This window comes from Carettochelys insculpta, chromosome 2 (genome assembly GCF_033958435.1).
Source record: "Carettochelys insculpta isolate YL-2023 chromosome 2, ASM3395843v1, whole genome shotgun sequence".
NCBI lineage: Eukaryota > Metazoa > Chordata > Testudines > Carettochelyidae > Carettochelys > Carettochelys insculpta.
Window position 1 is genome coordinate 131,580,338 of NC_134138.1, and position 27,543 is coordinate 131,607,880.

General features: G+C 45.5%; 1 protein-coding gene across 1 annotated transcript; it reads right to left on the minus strand.

Moving 5' to 3' along the window:
* Positions 1–990: 990 nt before the first annotated feature.
* Positions 991–13,163, minus strand: LOC142008285 (leukocyte elastase inhibitor-like). The gene is given in 9 exon segments (XM_074985467.1): positions 991–1,326; positions 2,825–2,899; positions 4,350–4,505; positions 5,980–6,121; positions 7,617–7,662; positions 7,665–7,734; positions 8,348–8,491; positions 11,240–11,350; positions 12,996–13,163. Coding segments are annotated over 9 exon segments (1,248 nt in total).
* Positions 13,164–27,543: the final 14,380 nt, after the last annotated feature.

Here is a 27,543-nt window from a genome sequence, read left to right on the forward strand (position 1 = left end):
GATAAACACTGCATATGGCTGGCAACGCCTTATTAGCACCTGCCAAAGTGGCTCATTAGCATGTCCCGTCCAAAAGAGAGGGGGAGTATGGCCACTGCCGTAGAATCACAACAGTACTGATAACCAATGCAATGCCGACTCCTGTTTCAGAATTCATATGTGACATTCTCTTGATTAACCACAATCAGGAAAATCCTGTGAGCCTGTTGCACCCCTTCCCAGCTGGCCTCAAGTGTTTCTTGGGTTGCAGCAACAAATTTGTTAATTTTCATTGCAGTGGTCAGGAAGTGCAAAATTCCTGCCCCACACTCTGTAGGAGTTTATATCAGTGTATGGTGTTAACTTTATGTTCAGGTTCTAACAGGTCAGGCTCTGTCTTGCAACTCTCCTTCTCTCTTTGCTCAACAACATGATGAGTAGTGCCTTCCTCCAGAGTAATCTTGTTCGCTTCAGCAATCAATTCACTTGTGATTTAAGCACAACTCTCTGAGCCCAGGTGGCAGAGGGGCAATAACAGTAAATGTGAGAATACTGAGCCTGTCTCTTCACTGTTACACTGCGGCAACTCTGGGCCAGCTTCTCCACTGCAAGAGTTTAGTCAATGCTTGTGTTGATACTCATGCAGTTCAAGATGATGATAAAATCCATAGCTCTTTACTTCATGGCCAGTAATCAAAGTGTTGAGTCAAGGAGGCTCCTAGTGAACTGGGACTTAGCAAAGGTACCTTCCTCGGGCTGAGAGAGTGGGACATTTGTACCTAGTAATCATAAACCAGCTTGCAGGGAATGAAAATAGCAGAAAAGGTACAATTATAGTGCTAGTGTCACAGCCCTGCCACGAATACAGAGTGCCTTTTTACCCATAACTATGGAGCAACAAGCAGGATATAGTGAAAAGAAGAGAAAATATGAAGAGCATAAATCCTTCTGTTGTATTGTCTGTACTGTAGTTCCATGGACTGAGATATCATATTAGTTAAAAGGTTTTCTTTAAGGGGAAAAGACCCTCCCATAGAAGAGAATGCATTTTGCTGATTGGTGTCTGATAAAGAAGATAAAAGGGTGATCAACTACGAATGGTATAGGCAGTATGGCTGACTTCGGTTCTACCACATCTCCAACTGAAGCTTCTGCTTCAGTGCCCTTTTCATTGACCTCTACATATGTCTCATGTACAACCTGACTCACATACAAGCCATCTTGTTTTGAAATTCCAGATAAATCTGATGTAGTGTCACACGTGTCAGTTATTCCCAAGGCCTCTAAATATTGGTTGAGTTGAACATTTGTCTCTATTTTGAACTGAGGCAGAGACACACTCAGTGGCTACGTCTACACTAGCCCCAAACTTCGAAATGGCCATGCAAATGGCCATTTTGAAGTTTACTAATGAAGCACTGAAATGCATATTCAGCGCTTCATTAGCATGCGGGCGGCAGCGGCACTTCGAAATTGATGCGCCTCACTGCCGCGCGGCTCCTTTTCAAAAGGACCCCGCCTACTTCGAAGTCCCCTTATCCCCATGAGCCGATGGGAATAAAGGGACTTCAAAGTAGCCGGGGTCCTTTCGAAAAGGAGCCCTGTCTGGACGAGCTGCGCAGTGGCGAAGCGCGTCAATTTCGAAGTGCCGCGGCTGCCCGCATGCTAATGAAGCACTGAATATGCATTTCAGCGCTTCATTAGTAAGCTTTGAAATGGCCATTTGGGGCTAGTGTAGACACGGCCAGTTTGGGGCTAGTGTAGACTGTTAGCTGGTGGCCAGGTAATGTGCGGTGAGGTACTCCCCTGGGTCCTAAACAACCCAGTTTTTTACTGTTAGAGCAGGGAGCTCCTAGCACTCTCACCTACGGCCAGGCCGTGGTAACCAAACGGTTAAAGTTCTTTTGTTGTGTCGGCTGTGTTGTAGTGACAAAAGGATAACAGCAGTCAGGCTTGGATCTTAACTAGTTACAAGTTTATTAAGCTACAGTTATAAGCGTGTGGTTACAAAAGGCTATTGTCTACGTCTTATATGCTAGCAAAGTACAGGTGTTAACAAGTTATGTTACAATCCAATACAAAGATATCTGTTACCATCTAACACAATGATATCTTGATACAACGACATCTAGTTACAGAGCTCTGATTCTTTAGCTGTGCACAAAAAACATGGAGACCTAGCATGGGTATATCTTACGCTCTCTGCGTCTCTCGATGCCAGCGTAGCCAAGCTGGATCGGTCACTCAATTCCGCGGAAAGACGAATACGAGGTTGGGCGTCCCCAGTTGTGGACCTTGGGAAGCAATCACCTGACCCGACCAGCAGGTAGTTGGTGGAATGCACTCAAAGTTAGAGTTCTGCTCGGCCCACCTTTTATACCCCTTTTTGGGTTATGAATTCTCTTTCTTATCTATGGTGCCAGATCGTACTAGTCTGTCTTTGTGACGCCAGTTTGTTACAAGGGCAATTCTTACTTAATTTGAACTTGTAAGACAGGAGATAAGCAATTTAGGAGTACAGGACGTTCTTTTTGTGTGGGCGGGGACTTCCCCTTCTGGGATGGTATGTGTGTGTGCATCAAATTCATCAATGCCAGCTGGGGTGATTTCTTGAGGGTCCCCCCCACCTCCTTGTTGACAGTTTGGCCTGTTAGCCTTCTATCTGTACTTTCTGCTTCTCAGGGTCACGATGAGCTAGCACATCTGGGCCTCAATGAGAGCATCAAAGACTGTGCTGTCAGCAGCCGTTTCCGTGCCCTGTGTGCTTCTCAGTGGGGCGGGGGGGGGGGCAGCGAGCAAGCTGGCTTGTAAGGGGGAGACTTTGGCTGGCTACAGTAGACACGGCCAGTGAGTGAATATGGTCCATATAAGAGGGACTGATCCAAGTTCTTAAGTTCTCATAGGTGAGTTCCTCTTCCAGCTGCAAGTACAGAGATACATAGGAATCAGAATCTTGTGGTTATTCATGAAAATCAACAAGACACTGAATTGTGTAAGAAATGTGAAAAGCGACTTTCAGTCACATGGTGCTAGCCACGACAGGGATGATTCTTACAATGCCATTTGGGTCAGTAGAATGTAGTTCACTGAGAGCACATCTAAAAACGGATTAAAAACTTCACAGCTGGTCCCATCAGCTGACTCAGGATTGTGGGACTCACGCTCCAGGACTGAAAAATTTCTGTGGTGATACTTCAGCTCAAACTGAAGCTCAGGCTCTAGGACTCTCCAACCTGAGCCTCAGGGTCTGCGCAGCCATTTTTCGCCCCTCGGCCTTCAGGGCTTTTATCTACCTGTAACTGTACCCTAGCAATTCCAAATAAGGGCTTGTGCAGTGTGTGAAAGGAAAAAAAACAAGATTCTGTAATCATAGGAAATATAATGACCACAAGGCTGGGTCAGCAATGGGAGTCAATGGTGAAACTTCAGTTCTCAGACCTCTATCATTAAACTGAAGGGATCTATCCTGCATCAGTGAAGTCAGTGGGTGTTTTGTAACTGAATTGTATTGGGGAAGGGTCAGGAAGAACATAAGAATGGCCATACTGGGTCAGACCAAAGGTCCATCTAGCCCAGTATCCTGTCTGCCGACAGTAGCCAATGCCAGATGCCCCAGAGGAGGTGAACCGAAGACAATGATCAAGCGATTTGTCTCCTGCCACCCATCTCCCACCTTCGACAAAAGGCTAGGGGCACCATACCTTACCCCTTGCTAACAGCCATCTATGGACTTCACCTCCAAATATTTATCGAGCTCTTTTTTAAACTCTGTTAGAGTCCTGGCCTTCACAGCATCCTCTGGTAAGGAGTTCCACAGGTTGTCTGTGTGAAGAAAAACTTTCTTTTATTAGTTTTGAACCTGCTACCCATTAATTTCATTTGGTGTCTTCTAGTTCCTATATTATGGGAACAAGCAAATAACTTTTCTGTATTCACTTTCTCCACACCATTCTGGATCAGATAATAAGTCTGGCAGCAATATGTGGCAGACAGTCTCTGTGGATTTGCCAATGTGTTACCTATACTACTTGCATTTATTATGTATTCATTTTAGACTATTTTCTGCAGGTGTTAACTCTTGAGAAAGGATGATAATACAAACATGTAGCAATTAGGTATTAATTACATTGTCACAGTGCCCTATTTTTAGAATAAAAAGGGTGGATAATTGTTTCTCCTGAAAATTCAGTAGACACAGGAACAACATAAGCAACCTGCATTCAGATTTATTATTCAACATGCTGCATAATCTGCAACAAAAAGTGGTGGAAGGTTAACATCCTATGCTGTCTGCCCAGGTGATCTGAAATACACAAGACATGGCTATGTTCATATTCTAGTTATAGAATTGTCACCATAGGTGACTTTACCTGCGTTAGATCTGTATAGTAATTCGGCAGCAGTATATACATACTCAGCTCATTACCCTTGTATGGGAGTTCAAGCACTCGACAATCATGCTCCTGTACTGTAGCTATTTTATAGTTGCCCATGCGGTGCATCATTTGCACAGGTTTGCTTGTAGTCTGAAAGCAAAAGCACATAAAGACAACAAAAAATACATAGAACAAATCCGCCCATGTTGAAATGTAGTTCAAGTAAAGGTGTAATACAAACAAAAACAATGCTGCAGTAGTTCACCAGGACCAGAAAAGGGCATGAAGTTCTCTTGAACACTTTTTAACATCTCAGGACACTTTCTCTCTATATCTCAGTCTCAAGGACAAAGGGTGGATCAGGTCTGAGGGAAGGGAGCACAGGGAAACCCCAGAAACCCATCCTCCTAATCCAGGCACTACTGCTTCTCCCCTCTCTCTCAAAAGCTGACATGCCATTGGTTATCTCCCTGTAGCCACACTCAGGTATACTAAACTCACCATGAACAGGCAGTTCAGAAGATGAGTTAATGCTATGTCCTTGCACTAACACTCTTAGGGTTTGCCACTGATACTGTGGGCCTCACAGTTTGGTTGTCCAGCATGAGAGCCATGCCAAAGATAGTAAAACTACAAGCATTTTCACCTTTTGTTTGATTTAAATTTCAATCTCGATCCCCAAATTTTAAAAGCCTAAAAGCGCAAGGAAGATATTTCCAGACATTTTGTACAAATTCCACTAGAAACAATCTTCCTTTTGCTAAGCAAATCTTCTCCTGCAGTGTTGCTAACCAAATTTTGCTACACTGTGCTAACATATGGCCAAGGGCAGGTGAAACTAAATTGAAGCATGCGCAAAGCTGGATACATTCGTTGTTAGATAAGATTGGGCATAAAGGGGAATATCATGGGGATAATGTACAGAATGGCATGTAAAAAACCTGCATTCAATATCCTACCTTAATGAGAAATAGGAGGAGGGAAATCAATCGGGCGACAGAATGCGGAAGTAGAACACAAGCTAAATGGATCTCTTGGGGTCAGTTGTTATAAACACGACAGCAGAACAATTCGTCGTAGGACTGAATACAAAGCAAACAAGCTAAGGGCCGACACAGAAAATGATTAGAGGCCAGACCTGGGACTGATTCAAGTTATTTATGCTGTGGGCGAAGCCACAAGAAGCATCTTTATTCCAGGACACTGTTCAGTGACCAGTCAGTTGTCTCTCGCATGAGTGCAAAACTTCAGAAGTGTAGTGATCCTAATTGCATCTGCAACCCCAAAGGGGATGGGGAGAAAGTAGAGCTAAGTCCTGACCATTTTCACTCCTGCTGACAGAGCTGACAGGCCACAGAGGGGTCAGATTCTGAAGCTTCTTATACACTGGCTTCCCCGGTGTCCCACGTTGTTTTGTGACACATTGTACCTGTGTCAGACACAATGAACCCTGCTAGCAGAAGCTTTGGGAAACAGTTCCCTCTCCACCCCAAGAGCTGGTCCCTAGGCCAGAATGAAGTGCTATATTTAAGGAGCCATGTACCCAAGTAGTTCCTCATAGTCTGCCAGGCATCTGAAGTAATAATAGGAGCAATGATGTGATATGCATAGTTCTGTAAACTACCTCGTTAATCCAAAATGGACTTTCTGTGGTGTGCTCTTCCTTAAATGCCCTTTTCCATTGTCCTTTGAAGTAGACAGCGTTCACAAGGACTAACACAGTATCATCAGAAAGTGTGTATGAGGCAAAGAGGTCCTTGATTTTTGCCTTAAAGAAATGGAACCAAGGTATTGTTTTGGCAAATTGGTAGCTCTTGTGAAGTTTCTCTTTTGTAATAACATAGATGTACAGGGCATGTATACCTGGGTGTGAGATTCTATCAAAAAAAAAAGGTTGTGATACCGGGATGTAAGATTATACACATCATACGGGATACACATAAAAGATATAAGACTGACAGGCCTGAGAGGCTGATCTTCTTTATTCATAGAACAAGTACAACACAATGACTACGTCTACACTAGCACACTACGTCGAAGTAGCCTATTTCGACGTAAGAACATCGAAATAGGCTACTTTGATGCGTATCGTCTACATGTCCTCCAGGGCTGGTGCCATCGACGTTCAACTTCGAAGTAGCGATGGAGAACATCGAAAGGAGCCGCCCCGGAAGAAAATGTGGAGCATCCACACACACAAGTGCTCCCCGTCGAAATAAGGGGCCAGCAAAACCCCAATCCACTCCCTTAAAGGGCCCCTCCCAGACACACTCGGGCTGCACAGCACGAGATTCACAGAGCCGACAACCAGTTGCAGACTCTGTGCACACAGCACGGACCCCTATCTGCAGCAGCAGAAGCAGCCAGAAGCCCTGGGCTAAGGGCTGCTGCATGTGGTGACCATAGAGCCCCACAGGGGCTGGAGACAGCGTCTCTCAACCCCTCAGCTGATGGCCGCCATGGAGGACCCTGCAATTTCGAAGTAGCAGGACACGGATCATCTACACATGCCCTACTTCGACGTTGAACATTGAAGCAGGGCGCTATTCACATCTTCGGATGGGAATAGCGATTTCGACGTCTCGTTGCCTAACGTCGATTTCAATGTCAAAATAGCACCCGGCGCGTGTAGACACAATGCGTGCTATTTCGATGTTGTGCCGACTATTTCGAAGTAGGCAGCTAGTATAGACGCACCCAATCAGTGTTACTGTAGCTTCTCTATACTGACCCAATATAACGTGCATCAAGTGAACAATGCAGAACAGATGTCTTCTCCCAAAATGGAAATTTTATGTGTAAGTTCTACTGGCCAGACTTGTCTCCAGGTACAGTTTTAAGTGGAGCACTGTCATTTATCTTATCTGTATAGACACTCATAAATGAAGGTACTTTCAGAAGATCCCCCTACTTCCCCAATATCGCTTGATAATTCTTTAAATATCATGAGGTCAAACACGAATGGGGATGGGTCTCATCCAGCACCCACTGCAGTTATCAGAAGAATTCCTATTGATTTAATGACTGTTGCACTACGGTCAGAGTTTTCTGGCTACTCTGTTCTCTTCAAATATTTTTGCTCTGTGGAAATTAATTATCTATTTCTAGGGCATTCATGTCATCTGTGAAACACTGCTGATGTAGCTCTATATTGGGTCTGTTCCAATTATGAGGAAATATTTTTCTCCAGGGTAGACTGCAAGTGCTTCATTATTTTTGTTTAAATATCAAGAATAGCAGCCAATGGCTGACTTGTTCTTACCTTTTGTAAAGGTTGCAACCCATGAATTTATCTGCTTTCTGGTTCCTCTGCAGCATGCAGAAAATCAGCTGATTTCAATTTAGCATGGTATAAGTTTTTCAAGCGAGATAGGTATTCCTGTACAAAAAGAGGTGTCAGAATAGCATATCAGAAAACAAGTGTCTTTTTAGAGTGTGTACTAAATAAAACAAAATGTGCCTTTTCTTTAGTTCCTGTAAAATGGTCAAGGTGTGTTTCTACATCCTAGACACCAGGACTACCAGAATGAACTGGACATTTTGTTATATTTTGTCCATTGTCTAGCTCAGTAAGAATCTGGCCTGTAGGCACTACCAAAATACAAAGAGTATACACACGTAGAAAGTATGCTTTCAGTGCTGTTTGACACACCTTTAAAGGGCTACATTACTGCTTTTTTGTTCTAATTACACTTAGGTTGCAATGCTGTGTGAACAGAAGAGGAATTAACATGGCCTTTAATTAAGACTTTCATTGAAGTTATTTTAAACAGTCCATTCTGGAGCCAGATTAACTCATTTTAAGATGATTGGCTGTTCTGCCCTACAGTTTGGCACCTCCACAGGATCAGCTCCCTCCCTTGTGTAAGTAAACACAAGTCCCATCCAAGTCATCAGGAAATGGGACCTCTGCCAAACTGACTGCCTGCTGTTCCTCTCTACGGATCCTGCAGTCTCAAAAGACACTTAATAGGAACTTCAGTGCACCTCACCCGAAGAAAATGGAGAGTCTTTTCTCCATACAGTCTGTCGGCAATAGCCAGCTCATAAGAAGAAGTGGGTTTGTTCATTGCTGAGAGGATGTCATGAAACTGGGAATGAATCCCTCCAGGTGTATCACACGGACCATGAGGAACCTTCAAATAACACAAAGTTCATTTCTCAACAAAGATGACTGAGCATGACAGAAGCCGTGTCTACACGTGCACGCTACTTCGAAGTAGCGGCACTAACTTCGAAATAGTGCCCATCACGGCTACACGCGTCGGGCGCTATTTCGAAGTTAACTTTGACGTTAGGCGGCGAGACGTCGAAGTTGCTATCCTCATCAGGAGATGGGGATAGCACCCTACTTCGACGTTCAACGTCGAAGTAGGGACCGTGTAGTCATTGCACGTCCCGCAACTTCGAAATAGCGGGGTCCGCCATGGCGGCCATCAGCTGAGGGGTTGAGAGACGCTCTCTCTCCAGCCCCTGCGGGGCTCTATGGTCACCATGGGCAGCAGCCCTTAGCCCAGGGCTTCTGGCTGCTGCTGCTGCAGCTGGGGATCCATGCTGCAGGCACAGGGTCTGCAACCAGTTGTCGGCTCTGTGTATCTTGTGTTGTTTAGTGCAACTGTGTCTGGGAGGGGCCCTTTAAGGGAGCGGCTTGCTGTTGAGTCCGCCCTGTGACCCTGTCTGCAGCTGTTCCTGGCACCCTTATTTCGATGTGTGCTACTTTGGCGTGTAGACGTTCCCTCGCAGCGCCTATTTCGATGTGGTGCTGCGCAACGTCGAAGTTGAACATCGACGTTGCCAGCCCTGGAGGACGTGTAGACGTTATTCATCGAAATAGCCTATTTCGATGTTGCTACATCGAAATAAGCTATTTCGATATAGGCTTCACGTGTAGATGTAGCCAGAGACACTGGTTGTAGAGAAATAGATACATTTGAGATAGTTTGTCTATCTCTGTGTGAGTCTGTCTGTCTCTGCGGCTGCCTGTTTGTTCAAGAACTCCTCCTAAACAGTAAGAGATAGGATCTTCAGATTTGTTGTGCAACCTCCTCTTTTCATAACTTAGATCAAGATGAGGGTTCAGTTGTGCCAGAAAAATAGGGTGTGCCCAGAACGTGTTTGCTTCTTATAAAGCCATACAGAAAAGAGACAGAATCACCAGGCAAGTGAAAGGGGCTGGCTAGGGGCATGTCCCACCCCCATCATGGACTGCTCCAGTTCCGAGCCTCCACACCCCCAGGTAGGGCAGGCAGTTTGCATTTCTCCCACCCCCACCCCCACCCCAGTTCGTACTGAGACACATAAACCATACAAAAAAGAGAATCACCAAGCGAGTGAAAGGAACTGGTTGGGGTGCACCTGCCATCCCTGAGACTGCTCCAGTCTCAAGCCTCCCTCTAGGGAGGGTCGAGGGCTAATACTCTCTCCCCCTCTTCTCCAGTTCATACAGGGACATTTCTGACTTATCCCCTTCAGTAGGGAAGAGGGCAAATTGCAGTTTGCTCCATTCCTCACTGTGGCTGCGGAGCACAGAGGACAAATGAACCTGGACCTTCCCCGGGTCAGGGGACACATACCCACCCCGGGCGGTGCCCACTGGAGCTACAGCAGCCGTGGACAGGTGCATCTCTCTGGTCCCCAAACTGCTGAAGTGAGAGAGGGCTGGGGTAGTCCTCTCTCCCCAGGACAACAAGCATATGAAACCCCTCATCTCCATCCCCATGCAGAGCAGTGATTTAAATGAAGAAAAACAAAAATGGAGTTAAGGACTCACTCTTGGTCCTGACTTTCTGGAGATCTGGGGAGCAAGAGCCCTGATAACAGGACTAAGTAGCTCATGGATCTTTTGGCATGTTCCCCTCATTCCTTACAGAGCACAAGCTGTACCAGTATTTTGAACAATGACGAGTTTTCAAGGGAACCCAGATGCAAATGCTGGCGGTACGCAGAGGTGAAAGTAAGCCACTAGTGCCAATACACCATGCCAGCAAGCAAGTAGCCACCGAAGTATGGTACGCCGTCCCAGCTGTTACGAGCCAGCATCAGAGAGACAGCGCACCTACAGCCCCATCCCTTCCACAGAGCCGCCTCTCCTTCAGGCCCCCTGTGCAGCAGCAGCCCACAGGGGAACATGGATAACCGGGGGCTGGAAGCAGTATGGCATCGGGAGGGGCTGCCAGTGCTCTGCTCCTCTCCCTGCTGCCCATCCCATCGGAGAATGGAGCGTAACCCCTCACCCCCAGCTCTGCCCCCCAGCAGGGCTGGTGCTGTACAGGCAGAACCAGAGGAGAGGCAGCTCCACGGAGGGGCATGGGCCAGTGCTGGGGCTTCTGTTCCTTTTCTGCGGGCGGCAGCGGAGCAGGAAAAGCGGCAGAGCTGCCCATAGTTTCTCTGGCTGTTGTACTGCCCCCAGCCCTCCACCCCCAGGCAATGTGAGCTGAGCGGGGAGCTTCAGGCTGGGAGTGGGGTGGAGTCGAGTGGGGAGGGGCATGCTGGGAGGGCACATTCCACACTTAGCTGGCATGGGAGCCCGTCCCCTGGGAAAATTATTTTGCTTTTACTCCTATCTGTATTCCTGATTTACGCAAGCAAAGGCACTCAAAGTGGGCTTCATTGAAACAGCAAGATACAAACTGAAGAACTCACTTGTGAATGCAGTGGTAAGTATTGCATCCACAAATAAAGCACAAACTTCTGCATTTTCAGTGAAGGGCCCTAACCCGAGCTCTTTGCTGTTTTGTATACCTTTATCTTTTTCCAAATATGTGTTGTCACCCACCGTCACAGTCTGTTCCCATCCCATCATATTATATTTCTAAATGGTCAGTTCTGAATTTGAATTCAAATTCTCCATAATGTCTTGAATTCCAACACTTGCTCATAGATACTAGCAAAGATTGACTGTGACGGCTCTCTGGATTTTCATCACTGCTTGTTGCTTCCAAAGAGCTTCCTGTTTCTGGATTTTCATTTTCTAGAAAGTCAGGGAAGTGAAGTACCTGAAGTGGAAATATAACACTGCAACACTCATTACACTCTATTGGTTTACGTATGATAATGTATAAAACTGAATTTGTCACAGAAAATTCCATTGTCTGTCTTATTGTCCTTTCTACCGGTGATGGTTTCAAAAGGCAGATGTTCTCAGTGTTTATCACTGTATGCCCCAGTCCCTCTACTGACACCAAAATCATCAACCCTTTTGGTGAAAATCACTTAAAATCTCTAGAAGGCAGACTTGTGTTTCTATGATTGTGGAACTGCCTTCCTGTTTCTGCCCATAAGATCCAGTTTGTTAAATTTCAGTAGGATTCTGCAGGGGTTAAGCAATCTACAATATTGGAGCCCATCACAGAACTGGGAATTGATTAAAGGATTATTTTTCTCAAAACCTAACTTAAAGAAACAATGACCAAAAGACCAATGGAAATGCTTTCATAGTTTGCTAGATTTAATTCGAACAAATGCAGTGCTTGATTGCAATCATACAGTTAGTTCCTGACCACATTTAAGTGGACATGAGTTTTGGCATTGATTTCAGTGCCTGCATCATTGGAACGTGTTTGTTTGGTTTTGTTTCTCAAATAGCATTCCTCTTGTTTGCAAATCCCTTTACATCTTCTGGATGTAGCGGGTCGTATGTGTAGCCTTCAAAGCAAAATATCCATTTGGAAGTTCTGATTATGACAGTTGATTATCCAAAGACTAGTGACACATGATCCTTCTTTAATAATAACTCCTGTGCAATCCAAGCTTCAAAAATTCACAGTTTTCCAATGAAAAAAATTGTACTGATAAAAGCTAAGGTCCAAAATAGATTAATATGTTTGCCAGACTAAACCTTCAATTTATAACTGTGACCCGAATTTGTTACACTTCAGAGTTAGTAGGTCTTATGGTCTGCACATTTATAGGAAGCCACTAAAAAGGACCTTGCATAAAAGATACACACATTTCAGAAACAGCCATTTCCTCTTTATCTTTCTCTTTTGGTAAAATTCAAAACACGTAAGTGTCACCAAACCAAATCAAAGCCTATAAATTCTGAGGCCCCAGATGGTGCACAGTAACATTCCAACAGAAAGGCACCTATAAAATGAATGCTGGGTGGGAAGAAGGAAATTGCAAACTCTGCAGAAATATTTCTCTGGGTTTTATTGGTGACAACTTCTTCTGCTAGTGCTGTGCTGTTGGGGAAGAGGCTCAAAACGTTCCTGAGTCAAACTAGATCAGCCTAAGCAGAAAGTAAGTGAAGATGAAACATAGGCCACATTCTCACAAATATGAACACACCTGAGTGCCATTATGAGCTATTCACTTATCAAATAGTTTGCAGATTCAGGAGCAGAGGGGGAAACTCTCTTACTCTTGGACTAGAAATTTTGTTTCCAGTTTCCAGTTTCCAGTAGCATTCCCAGCATGCAGCTTCTGTCAGACACCTTTTCAACTCCCTAATGTTAATTTCATTCAATATAAGATGTCTTTGAGACCTTAACTAGGGCAATTGCTACTTGTGAAGCAATATTACCCATTCTGAGTTACAAGAAAAAGCCTCGAGGAGCTCAAGTGACACTGCCCACAGTAGTGGTCTCCATCAAACAAAGAGGAAGGTATAAAACAAATGACTTATTTATGGATACTTACCTGTTTTATCTGGGTGGTAGTATTTCCTCTGGCCCCAAGAAGGACCATGCTCAACGCAGCTGAGATATTCAAAGGAGAAAAGATGATATTTTCATGTGGAAAATCCTTGTTCAGTACGTTCAAAAGGTCAAAACAAAATTTGGTAGTTGCTTTACTGAGTTTGGGCATTGTGAAAATGAAAAACTGCCTAGGGAAAAAAGAAATCAAGTCAAAAGAGTTCATCCATCTTTTCTCAGCCTCTGGCTGCATCACAAGATTTCAGTGTCTTACTTACATATCTAGCCTCAAGGTAGAAAACCATCTAAATTATATAGGAGAGGAGAATCCGTGAGTTTCTTACCCATAGGTTTTGGGAAGACCAGCATACAGACTATTTGAAAAAGAATTCCAAAAGAATTGAGTGATTGAGAAGGCAGACCCACCTCCAATTTTCCATTCAGGAAATTTTCCTCCACTTTTTGTGCCTAGCGTACAACACCTCAAGAAATGAACTCTTCTACCAATACAGTTTCTTGGAGCAATGAAGCATGCTGATGCATCTCCTCATCTGACTTCTCTGGAGTTACTCCTGATTTATAGCAGTATGAGTTCAAAATCAGGCCTCCTGAGGGAGATTATTGGAAGGTCTGTTTTCTGTTTGTATGCAATCAGGGCTACATTAGGCTCTCTTTTGCACCACAATATATCAAAAGTAACTTCAGAAAAGTTAATCCAGATACACAAGTGTAAATGAGATCCTAATTTGACCCCTGATGTCTAGGTAATAACAGACAAGGGGTAAAAAATTATTTAACATGTGTATGAGGGTATGGAGAAAGGAGGGTTCAGCATCCCAAGGAGTTAAAGAAAGACTTTGGGTCCAGCTAGCCGTGCTCTACTTTAACTATAGCCAGTGCCAAGCCTGGAGGGAAGAGAAAAGAAGGAGCCTGACACAGTTTGGGGCTTGAACTAGAGCCTGTCTGCTAAGCAGCCATGGGAGCAAGTAAGCCCTCACCGTACCCCTCTGGGAAAAGGGGGAAACCTATTGGGAAGTCCCCAACTAAAGGGAATCTGCACTCTTAGGGCCATGCTCTAAAATTAAGGATTTGAACAGGGAGTGGCTCAGAGTTCCCAGGCCAGGAGCACAGGAGACAAGGGGACAGTGTGCCCCCACTTTTTCCTCCTGCTTACTCAGTGACCCAACCACTAAACTACTCAGTCACTGGGGACCTGGCCATAATGGAATAAAATATCATTGAATCAGCTTAGTCTGATATAAAAGGAATATATACAATGTCAGATGTATGACCATCTATTTACTTCAATATATTTTGCAATTGGGATTGACACATGGGAAGATTGTACTTTAAAATGTTCCTCTATTCAGTCTGAAAAGGGATACCCTTGAATTTGTACTCAAAGACTTTCACAAATCTCTAAAAAGACCCAGGTGAAGTTTTTCTGACAAATAGTTTACTTGCTTTAAAATGTAGATTATCAAGTTGTCAGGAGTAAATTTCCCACTCCAACTGTTCCACACTGTATAAGATAAATAGCCACTGAAGCAGGGACGTAATGTAGGCCCCACATATCTGAGGTGAGATTCTTTACTGTGGCTGTGTCTACACTACAAAAATAACTTCGAAGTTGCTTACTTCAGGTACAATTTCAAAGTAAGCTACTTCAAAGTAGAATGTCTACACACACACCACTTCCAAGTTAAACTTTGAAGTAGGGCACTATTCCATTCCCAGGAATCGAGTAAGGACTTTGAAGTCAGGCTCCCTACTTCAAAGTTAGTGTCGAAGTAAGGGAAAATGTGTGTAGGCACTCTGCTGGCTACTTCAATGTAGTGCCTAACTTCAAAGTTAGATGCACCCTCTGTGAGTGGATGATTTAGTGGCTTTCTCCTTTCAAAGTCTAATCTCCCATTTCTCTGAAGTTGTGTTATTCAACATTAACTTTCATTTTATAAGCAAGACAGGAGAACATTGTTCCACTCTAATTAGCACTCATAAGGCCCTAACGGCAAATATTGTGTCCAGCTGGAAGCACCAAACTTTGGGAAAGATATGGAGAAAGTCCAGAAAAGAGGATAAAAAAGATTTAAAGACTAGAAAACCTAGCATATGAACAAAGACTGAAAAAGTGGAGTTTGTTAAGTCAGGAGAAGAGAAGACCTGAAATGGGACATGATCACAGTTTTCAAGTATGTAAAATCTGCTATAACTAGAAGAGAGATAAATTGTTCTCCTTAGCTACAGAATCAATGGATTTAAATCACAAGCAAGGAGATTAAAGCTGTGTCTACACAACACAATTTTCTCTGCCTTTCACCAATAAAAGAGTGGAGGTGAATAAGTTACAAAGCTACTTTTGTCTGCTAACCTTTGCTGCTTTGCCAACAAAATAAATTCACCTCAGCAAGGGACATGGAGCTTTTTTGTGGCCAAGTTAAAGTGACAAAGTGTAAGTGTAGATGTTGCCACCATAACTGGTCTCCCCCCATTATCCCACATGCCCACCATGACTGCTAGGCTCACTGTTTTGACCTCTGTTGCTCTGCATATAAGAACGCACCCTTCCTCTGTGAGAGCTCTGGGAAGCTTTGGCATTTCTCAGTCTCATTGTGAAGAGCTCACAGAGTTGCTCTGGATGAGTCTCCCCCTCACTGAGGAGGCTGTGGGAGAACTGGGCAGGAATCACAACCCCCTGACGGGGGATCCTGACTTCTCTGGCATGAGGAAGACAACAGTAGCAGGCAGGAACAGTGAGCCGCTGCTGTGGCAGGCAGGGGCTGAGATGGAGCCAGTTTGAAGCTTCAGAATTGGTTGCTTAAGCCTTTGTCCCTACTTAAAGAGACAGCATGATGACACACTTCCACAAACACACACGTCCCCAACACACAACCTCTCACCTATTTCCCCAACACACTCTTTCAGTCCTTACCTCCCAAACGCACTCTTTTCTCCTCCCCACCCCACACAGATTTCAGCTGAAAAATGGTTGGCAATCTAGTAGGATGCTCATGGAACCATAGGATTGAGAAAATTACGTCATGTGATGCTCAGCTGGCCTCATGAGGATTGCGAACGCGTCCCAAAGCACTGTGCAGCCTGTTGCAGTGTCGGATAGTATCCACAGCACACTGCTGTGTGTGTTGATGCAAGAGCTGCTAACATGAATGCACTCCAACACAAAGAGCATGGCATGGACATGCAACAGCTGTTCAATGAAAGGGGATTGATTCAAACAGCAGAACTTCTGTCAGCATAATGCAGACTTGACCTCACATTTAACATTAAGAAAAAACTTCCAAACGGCAAAGGTATGAGAGAGACCAGGTGGGTGAGGAAGGGTGGGTGGGTTGGTGAGGGAGAAAGGCTTTTTGAGCCATACAAAGCTCATCTACAGGTCTGGGAAATGCTCTGCCAGCCTCACAGCACAATGCAAGGTGGAACAGGTCATGAACTGACAGCCCATCCCTGGAAGTTTCTAAGAACAGGGTAGACAAACAGCTGTCATGGATGATCTTGATAATACTTCGTCCTTCCTCCGTGTAGGAGACTGGACTAGACTGTATATTTGGATCCCTTCTGGTCCCTCATTTCTAAGTTTTTGTTATTTTTCTTATGTAAATATTTCATTGCCGTCTCAGACTTTTTTCAAAGATAGGCACAGATTTACTGACGAATGGAGTAGAAAAGGAGGGGATTGTGCATTACTGTGAATGAAAAATGCTTTGTCATAGGAAAAAGTAAGAAAATAGCTGAGAATTGCTTCTCCTAGTTTACCAGGTGCGTCCAGCCGCACTTTTCACAAGAGATGCAAATTATATATTGCAATGTGATACATTTTGGAAAGTGGTGATGTACAACTTTTTTGTAAACTCCATAAGACAAATTTTGCTCTTACTTTGATAAAAATGCATTATAACTTACCTTAAACCAACAAGATCTATGGGAATCAGCCCTCCTGAAAAGCCAGCTGTTTATTTAGGTACCTAAATCTGGATTAAAATGATTACCATTCTGTCAAAGTGGCTTACCCACAGTCACACTGGAGTTCAGGAACAGATTCTGAGTTTCAGCCTTCCACCTTTAGCGCACGATCCTCTGTGGGTGTAAAATTCTGGACAGCTGTATTAATTTGTGCAATCCTAAAATGGACTGGGTATAGCAAAAGGACTTTAAAAAATTAGCAAATCATAACAGTATCTAAAACTGCAAACTTCGATATAAGAAATGCTTACCTGGTTGCAGAGAGGAAGTTTGACAGTTGCTAGATGTTCGGTGTGGTATGTTGCAGTGTGTTGGAATATAAACCATTCACAACGCCTACTGACATTATTGTATGTCCAGAATTACTAGATATACAATTGCTTAAAGGTAACTTGCATAACTAACTGAAATGCAATATAGAGAATAATTTTGTTGGTCGTATATTGTAATTACCATTCTTGTGTGTGAACTCCTAGACAAATAAGACACTGAGTCAGATGCTACCTCTGCTATATATTTTCACTGATCCCCCAAAACAAAGCTGCTCTCAGTCAGGTCTCTTGGGCCCCCTTGGGATGCTCCTCCACAAATGGCTCCTCCACTGCCATAGAGCTACTGTAGCCCTGACTGATGAACAGTGTCTGGCTTGGGCAAAGGGAACATGCACGACTATTTACTTGGGAAAGCCCGTTGAGTTCTCATCAATTAAGTCGCATGTATGCTTAATGTTTTGTAAGTTTGGGCACAAGCAGTGGGTAACAGAGGCAAGGGAGGGCAATGCCTTCCCAAAAAGATGGGTGGCCCCTGCCATTGCACTCACTGTGACTGGGAAGGCTGGGGCTGCAGCACAGGTGCCCGGCTGTATGCGGGATGGAGCTGTGGCTGTGGCTGTGATTGCTCGCTGGACTGGGGCTGCCCAGCTGTTCCCAGGCCATGGGCACAGGGCAGGGGCCCGGGGAAGCTCAACACTGGAGGATGGAGGCTGGGTGGAGGGGCGTGATAGCCTAGGCAGAGCAGGACCATGGCCAGGGACCTCATTGAGGGCTGGGCTATGGTGGGCATGGAGAGGGCAGGGCCTGAGGCTTGCCTCCCCAAGCCCAGCCTTTACCCACTTCCCATGGGATTAAGACTCTTTTTACTCTCACCAATCACGTGAATAATCTGAGAGCAGAGAGAGGCTAATCTAGTGGTGTTTTCTTTCATGGTTGAAAGACCTGCCAAGGCACAGCATTGGATAACAGACGTACCAGTTTTAAGGCTTCGGGGGACAAGCCTCAGGCTTGCTCACCAGCCCTGTATCTTCCCCCAGGACTACCTCTCCACGCTGGCTGGGATGGGATAAGTGTACATTTGTCTATGGCAGTACTGGCCCTGAGCAAGGTATCTGATCTACAACTTTTCATGACCCACAGGAGGGTCAGAATCTACAGGGAAACACTGATCTAGTTGCCCTCCTGCATAACACAGGCCAAAGAACCTCCCCCACTAAAGAAACTGAAATTTTTGCAAACTATTTTATATATATAAAATCCCAGCGTCACCGTACAGTATTTGCTTTTAAAACTGTTTCTTACCAAATGGAGGTCCCTACAACGTAGATAATAATGATTCTTGTGCAACAAGTATAATTTGCTGCCTCTCTGGGGCTCAGGAAAGTCAGGAGAGTAATTGTGTCAAGAAACTCCAGGGTAGGGTTTGCTTCAGGGAATCAAGAAACTGCCAGAGTGGACTGGCCTCCCAGGGAGCCAGGCGGAAGCAGGTAAGAGGGAGAGGAAGTTACCTTCTGGGATCTGACATTGGTATAAAACTGATGGGCCGTACAGAGGCTTTTCTAAGATGCTCGTTAATTTGTTGGAAGTTTTCTTATACGGGTGGGGAACTCCAGGCCCACAGTCTGGATCCAGACCCAGCAGCTTGGGGCTCCCCTCAGGGCATCTGGCCCATGCCTGGGTGGAGGGCTTGGAGCTGTTAGCCTCGCAGGCCAGATCAGGCAAGCTGCTGTCTGGATCCAGACCACAAGCCTCCAGTTCTCCACCTGTGTAAGGAAATCTCTGCTGGGGCTTAGGAGCCAGGGGCAGGAAGTGGCTCCAGTCTCCACTGCAACTTGCTGCTGTTCCCCCAGCCCGGGAAGGGGAGGAGGAGCAGCAGTGGCCTTGGGAGCCTGCCTGGAGGCTTCCCAGAACTGCTTTGATTGTCCAGAATTCCAACCAATCAGAGCAGCTGAGGCCAGTGCTTGAGTTTGTGGGGAGGGAGCGCAGAGTCACGTGTGTCTGGCAGGGGAGGGCAAGTAAGCTGTGCCCCTGTCATCCAGACCCCATACCGTCACACAGCTCCGGCCCCCCCTGCTACCCATCCTCACCCCCACTACCACCCCTTCCTGTGCCCCTCCTCCCACCCCAACTCCCTACCCCCACCCTGCTCCTGCCCTGCCCTTTTGGACCCCTCACCTGCACCCTGCCTTCTCCCTTCCAGATCCCACAGCCCAAACCCTTCTGCCCCCCAACCTACACCCAAACCCCCAGCCTACACCCCTCCTGCCCAGATCCTTCACCCTCAGTCCACTCCTGCACCCTGCTCCAACCCAGCTCACCCATTCCCAGCCCACTCTTCATCCTCTCCGCACCCCAATTCCCAGCCTGCTCCTGTGCCTTCCCCCTCACCCCCCAGGCCCCATAGACCTGGCCTCCATACAGCTGGGAACAGCCCCAGTGTTCTTTTGTCTTCTCATTTGTGTGGCCCCCAGCTGATTTGCCTACAGCCCTCGACCCAAAAATTGTTCCCCACCCCTGCCTTGCACCTCTTCTGATGAGAAAGAAGGAACTGGAGACTTTATTAAATATTCTTCAGAACTTTTCCCATGTCTCTTCCCTGAAGGAAACAGAAGCTAAAGATTTTGCTTAACTCCTGAGACAGTTGTTGCAATCATGGTACTTCTCTCCGAAAGCGGAGGAACCAGATACTTTGGTTTCCCAGGAGAGTCAGGGGCTCAGCCTTCGTTTGCTCAATCTGCTGGCAAGGTAGGTGTTATTGATCTTTGTCCTGTTCTTTCACCACACGAACTCCAGGGAGGACAAGGGTGTGTGGTGCTTGGGAGCGTGTGTCTGAATCTGACGTTCCTTAGTGACAAGCTATAGTTTATGAGAACAAGGGCGGTGTGCGGAGTGCAGCTGATTTTGAGCCAGTTTTTTGAGTCAGTTTTCAAGTCGGCTTCCCACTCCGTGTAGCTCCAAATCCCGGGGGGAAGCTGCATGAGCTGCCTCTGCCCCCCACAGCAAAAATCTCTCAGCTCCCATTGGCCGGTTTTGAGCCAATCAGAACTCAGAGACTTTGATGGGGGACAGGAGCTACCTGCAAAGCCTCCTCCTCACCACCACCACCCCACTCATAGGGTTTGGAGCAGAGAACCATATGAAACAGATTTGATCAATCTGGGGCTGCAGCAGGCAGGGAAGACTGCCTCAGAGGGCTGCTGGCTGGGAGCCAGCTAGGTAAGCACCTCCTAGCTACAGCCTGCCTCTGGCACCCAAGCCCTTCCCTCCCCTGCCTAATTCCCTGCCCCAGATCACCATCCAAACCCTTTGCGCTTGCACACACACCTGTTCACAACCCCTTCCAAGGCCCTGTACCCCTCCTATATCCCCCACCAAGACCAGAATCCTCTCCTGCACCTCCATTCCCTCCCAAACTCTGCACCTCAGTCCCCTGCCTCAGGGCACAACCCCCTCCTTCACCCAAATGCCCTCTCAGACCCTCCACACTCTCCCACTTATCCTACTCCCCTGCAATCCCTTCTGTGCCCACCTCTGACCCAGACCCCACACCTCCTCCATAGAAACATGCAGCCCTTGACCACTTACCAAAATCTTGGAGTGGCCCCCCATCAAAAATTATTCTCTTCCCCAGTCTAGTGTATAATCCACCTGCAAAAGGTTTGGTTTAAGCTACTTGCCTAGCATCATATTGGATCACTATAGCAGAGGAAAGGATCCAATTACTCAAGGCAGCATTCAACTGCTTTAACTATGAGATCCTCCTTTGCTTGCTGCCACTCCATTTTGCCCATTACACACAGTCCTACTGAATGAATGACAAAGGGATCCCACGGAAAACAGCCTCCTTCATTCTACAACCTGGGTTCAGCCCTGGCACTACAAACCATGTGCCGTGCACGATGCAGTGGTCTTCTGGAACAAATATGTGTTAGTCTCAGGTAATGAAAGACTGTTTCATACCCACAAATGGGCCGAATTAAAGTTTCAGAGGCAACTTTACGCTGAGCATTTACTAGCAGGAATGAAAAACATCCAGCTTAGTTTGCTTCATTAATTGGTCCTACCAGTGACCATCGAATTCCTTCCTCTCCCTTGTATCTCTCTCTCTCTCTCTCTCTCTCTCCCTGCTATATCATCCCTGGATTCTGTATTTCCACTCCAAATTTCATATGATGGAGTTGATTTTTACACATGAAAACTCATGGCCTAATAAATTTGTCAGTTTGTAACTTCACAAATACCTAGCAGTCCTGTGGCGCTAACAATGATTAGCCTGTTGTAGAAACTAACATGGCTACACCTGTGAGACTTTTTAGCTTCTGAATGTTTGACTTCGCAACTTTAATGTCCCATTTTTAGCATAACAAATGATTTCACCAATTCTGCTTTCGACTGTAACTCTATGCATCCAAATTTTCTAGATAGATCTGTACTAGAAGCATCTGTCTGGAGAAGTTAGTGTCTGAAGAGAGGTTCTGACAAAATGTCTGACAATGGATCCTGTCTACACATAAAAGGGGATCTTTGCAGTGGATCTTTTGATCTGCTCTGTCAACAAAAGGGGGCCCTAGATCATCTACACAGTTTTTTTGTCCATAGTTTCTGTCTACAAAACACATGTTGGCTGTGTTTACACGGAGCCCTAGTGCTGGCAGCTTGAGGCAAATAAGCAGTCTTGAACATGCAAAATGGTGAGTTATTTGTATAATTACATGGCTAATGTGCAAATTCATTGGGCTAATTTGCATATTCCCAGAAGACATCAAGCAGTTTAGATGTGGCTCTGGCAGCAAAAACCCCCTTTGTTGGCAGCCCCTTGTGCATGATTTTTTTTTTCCAGGCATAAAGGGCTGCTGACAAAGGGGGGTTTTGCTGGCAGAACCACATCTACACTGCTTGAGTTCTGCTGATAATATGCAAATCAGCCCTATGAATATCCATATTAGCAATGCAAATATGCAAATGAGTCAGCATTTTGCATTTTCGAGACTGGTTATTTGCATCAAACTGCCAGCGCTAGAGTTCAACATAGACACAGACTTTTAGATGCCTCATGAGTCTTGTCCCCAAAACTCTCTAGTGTAGACGTAGCCATAGAGACTAAAACTGTAAACATGACAGCAAACTCCAAGTAACTTTTATAAAGACTAACGAGCACGTGTCATGTCAGAACTGTCGGAACTGCAGTCTATAAGCCACCTCCCACCCATAGGCTTGTTAAATAGGGCCCATGATATGGAGAGAGTGCAAGAGACTTTCATCCAATGCATATTTGCTACCCAGCTGGAAGCTTTACAGGTGCTGGGAGGAGTATGAAATGCCTCTCACTGTTAGTACAAATAAATGAATTAGGTCAGTCTAATGTTAATCTGCCCCCTCCCCCCTTTTGTTGTTGTTGGTTTTTTGTTTTGTTTTTTGCAGTGCCTCTGTAAGGAAGGTGGAGGCAGGAGCTGAAGAAATTTAAGGAAAATGCTCTTTGCAGGTCATTCAGAAGGAAGCTGGAAGAGCTCCAGTACGTGTCTATGTAAATAGTCACTTTGTTTGTAAGACCTGCTGGGTGGTCAATTGAGGCAGTGGTGTCTTGCCTATCGTAAACAAGTTGTTTGGTGTAGAGTCACAAATTATATTATTGCCAAATGTAGGAACTGTGGAATATCACCAATGCTTGAAATTGCTGTGGGGATACAGAGCTGTCATCATTCCTGTGTAAGATGTGAATCACACAGGGATCCCCTCAGGGAGCACAGTGGAAGGTAAGGGGGAGGGGGTACTGGTTGAACCACCTGGCTGTGAATCTTTTGGCCATATAGTCAAAATAATGGTTTAACTCTCTCTTCTCTCCCCCCCCCCCGCACTGCCACCCCCCCAAGTGTTCAAAGATAGAACTAAAGCCCAGGCCAAGGCCAGGGTCTGTGGTCATTGTGTGAAAATCCACCCTTGTGGACACTGAGCTTCTTTGTGGCTAGGCCCAGAGCTGAAGCCACTGAGAGCTGAAATCACAGGGTTTTGCCTAGAGAGAAACCCACAAAGCAGCAGGAGAGCAGCTGACAAGGTGACCAACAGAAGCAGCAGGTGAGTGGCTGGCAGGAGCAGCAGGCAGCTAGCAAAGCAGCCAGTGGGAGCCGCAGGCAGATGGCTGGCAGGTGATCCTGCCCCGTGTGACAAAAAGTCTCCACGCTGATGAACCTGTGAATTCTGGGCTGGTATGGACCAGACCATGCTGTGTGTAGGGTGTGGAGGCAGAGGTACATGCTATAAGTGAGGCGGGGGGCGCGGTACAAAGCTCAAAGCAAGGGACTCAGCTCAGCAGACTCCGGGGACAGTGTTTTGCTTAATGGGGTTTTCTTTCCCTTTGTTTAGGGATGCTGCATGTGTCACTGAGTAAATTTATGTTAGACTACTGTTATTAAATAGATTGTTTCTATCTCAGGCTCTGTGCTTGTGCAAGGCAAGGAACTGCCTTTACACGTGCCCCACAGGTAGGGTGAGATTGTCCCAGGTTACTGGGTGGGGGCTCAAGCTGGTTTGGTTCCATTATTGATGGACTCCCATAGGCTCTTCTTGCAGGTACCTGCCATTAATAGAAGGGTTACACCTCCACTACATTCATTTGTATCCAACATTTTCTGAATTCCCTGCAGTTTGTGGGGTCCCTGACATTCACTTCCACAGAAATATGAAAAGAGAACACAAGTCCTCTCTTCTTGTTATCTGAAAATGGTGAGGAAAGGAATAACGTCTCCAAAGTAAAATCAAAATAACTCAGCTTAGCTAATAGGAAACATTTATTTGCAGAGGAATTAGGCATCGAGCTAGACTGTAGCACAGGGAGTGGCTGAGGAGCTCTCCCTGAAGATATGCAAAAGAAGATTGGCTAAAACAAGGAGTGTAATGTCTTGCTTTAAAGTCTGAGGATTATTCAGATGCTTTCACCTGTAACAACTGCATTGCAAAGGCTAAGGACTTGGTGACTGGAAGGCGGGAGGAAGATCCATTGCCTGAACCATTTAAAGTTGGGCTGACTAAACTGCTAAAAATATTCTGTTAAAACTCCTGCTGCACCATTTTAACAGACTTGAGTCTATTAGGTGATAATTGCAGAGTGAAATTTCGATGTAAATGTAGTGAAGCTTTTTTATAGGCTTGATCTAATTCTCATGGAAAGGGTCCCATTGATGGAATGAATACTGAGTCAAGACCAAAAAGTAAGATGAAATTCCATTAAAATATACCAATTTCACTCCTTTCTGGGCCAAATCCTGGTGGCCTTTTATAAAGATTTTTCTCTATTGGAGCTCCTTTGAAGTAGCCTAATGACTAGAGCATTTGGTCTAGGATTTGAATGGGTCCCAAACTACATAACTTTCTGACCAATGATATTTTAACTGATGTGTAACTTTCATTGTTAGTGACTTTCTCCCAGTTCATACCTTCCTATTTTGCTACTGTCTCTGTGAATGGAAGAGATAATACAAAATCAAAACCATGACTAGTGATTTTCATTTTTTTTAAAGTTGCTTGGCGATAGTGTCCATGAATGCAATAATGGTAACAAGAATTGTAAGGTGGCTCTTGCGTAGCATGATATTTAGAGAAACTCTTTGGTGAGGCTAAATACCAAGGTCGCTTATGACTTAAAGGCTACGTCTACACGTGAAGCCAACATTGAAATAGCTTATTTCGATGTAGCAACATCGAAATAGGCTATTTCGATGAGTAACGTCTACATGTCCTCCAGGGCTGGCAACGTCGATGTTCAACTTCGACGTTGCGCGGCACCACATCGAAATAGGCGCTGCGAGGGTACGTCTACACGCCACAGTAGCACACATCGAAATAAGGGTGCCAGGCACAGCTGCAGACAGGGTCACAGGGCGGACTCAACAGCAAGCCGCTCCCTTAAAGGGCCCCTCCCAGACACAGTTGCACTAAACAACACAAGATACACAGAGCTGACAACTGGTTGCAGACCCTGTGCCTGCAGCATGGATCCCCAGCTGCCGCAGAAGCAGCCAGAAGCCCTGGGCTAAGGGCTGCTGCACACGGTGACCATAGAGCCCCGCAGGGGCTGGAGAGAGAGCATCTCTCAACCTCCCAGCTGATGGCCGCCATGGAGGACCCGGCAATTTCGACGTTGCGGGACGCGGATCGTCTACACGGTCCCTACTTCGACGTTGAACGTCGAAGTAGGGCGCTATTCCGATCCCCTCATGAGGTTAGCGACTTCGACGTCTCGCCGCCTAACGTCGAAGTTAACTTCGAAATAGCGCCCGACGCGTGTAGCCGCGACGGGCGCTATTTCGAAGTTGGTGCCGCTACTTCGAAGTAGCGTGCACGTGTAGACACAGCTAAAATGACATAAGTGCTTCTTCCATATAGCACACTAAGGGCTTGTGGATCATGACATAGTAGATGATTCCTCCATTGTCCCTGACCTTTCTAAACATCTGAGTTTTACAACTCTTTCAATAAACATGCCCCTAGAAGGATGGTTTGGGGATTACAATACAGGACTGAAATACATGGGGGTTTTTTGGGTTAAATTTCCTGCTTGACGACTGACTTCCTTGATGCTCTTGGGCCAATCATGTTAATCTCTCTTGCCGTGCCCCCTCTGTACATCAAATCTGATATTACATTCTCCCACCGTATGTTTATATTGCAGTTCCTGCTCTGAAGAGCTTATGTTACCTAGTGTTTGTGTACAGAGGGTGCCCAGGGACAGGGCACTATTAGTAGCACTATAGTCATGGAGACTGCTACAGCACTCAGACGAATGAAGGTTTAACGGAAGCCAATTCATTGATTTCTGTTGGGGATTACTGATATTGGACTAATGGGACAATAAGCTTATTAACTGGAAGGCTGTAAGTAGGAGGAACAGGACGGGAAACTTGACCCTTTCTACCTTGTTGATCACTTCTAAATCTATGATTCTAAGTTCCGAGGTAAGTTTTGGCTATGGAGTCACAGGCTCATGGGAGCCTTGGTCTTACAGTCCCACAAATCTGAGTCTTGCTGTAAACCTGCAGAAGGCTGTTATCCTTTGTAAGAAAATCATACATACATACATACATGGTGAAAGGGTAGCAACCTAGTGTGTGCTTGTGACTATGAGACTACCTGAACTGGCCACGCAGTATTGTACACTGGGTAGCCAACGAGCTCCCCTATACGAGGAGCCATATGTGATATGGGGCCTGTGTATTTCTATAATTTCAACCAGTATTAGAGCTGTGGGACGGTGTTCACATCTTGCGTAAATAGGACACCCAGCTGGCTCTGTATCACTCTCCCGTGTAAACCTGTACAAACTGAAATGTTTTGGGTTGATGTGTTAAAAAAGGGAGAGAGGGAATTGTTGTGTAATTGAGTTTTAATAGGGTGCAAAATAGCTCAAAACAAAGCAAGCATCCATCATGACAAGGAGTATGGGTGATGCATTTATCAGCACATAGATGGTTATTTACTGTAGGGAAGTATTTGAACATAGTGTTGGAACAGAAAAGAGAATTTACAGGGCTGGTCTGTCATTTGTGACAAGTTCAGACTTGGCATACAGCTGTGCAAAGTGGAATAAGCAGAAATCTGACCCTTCTACTCTTTGTACTGGGCTGACCAGGGCCTCTAACAGCCCCTATGAAAAGTTAAAGAGTCCTAATCACTGTTATGAATTAGAATGGCTGCAGTAACAACTGTGACATAGGGAACAGGATCAGTGGAGTTCTAGTTATCCTTCCTTCTGTCAAAAGATGTTTCTAGTGTGGACATAGCCTATGTGGACAAGGGAGGGAGCAGGTGTCACATGGTCTGTTATCTCCCAATGGGAGTCCTTGGATGTACTTTCAGAGCAACTACCTGCAATGGTGTATTCTTGTTTCATACCCAAAATCTGACCCATGGCATTAAAGACCTAGTTCAAAGATGCTGCATGAGCTACAACTGGGTGCTCTGTGGATTGGTTAAAAATATAGTAACAGAGGCAGATGCCATTATAACTACATTGATCAGAGATGTAAAGGTGCTAAGCCAGCTTTTTCTTGAGCTAGAGCTCCATCTGAATGGCTGGCTTCTATTAGCAGAAGGGATTCTGGTTTGTAGGAGTGTCCTGTGCCCCTGGAAAGGACCCAAAGTCTCTCCTCTCTATGGAGAGGACCTAAAGGGCCATCACCAAAATTCCTATCTTCTCTTTCAAAGGATTATGAAAGCACTAAGAAAATAAACCTGCTTTACTATTTAATGGTTGTGTTATGTTCTTTCATCTAAGCCTCGAGAAGGTAGAGACTTGCCTTCATT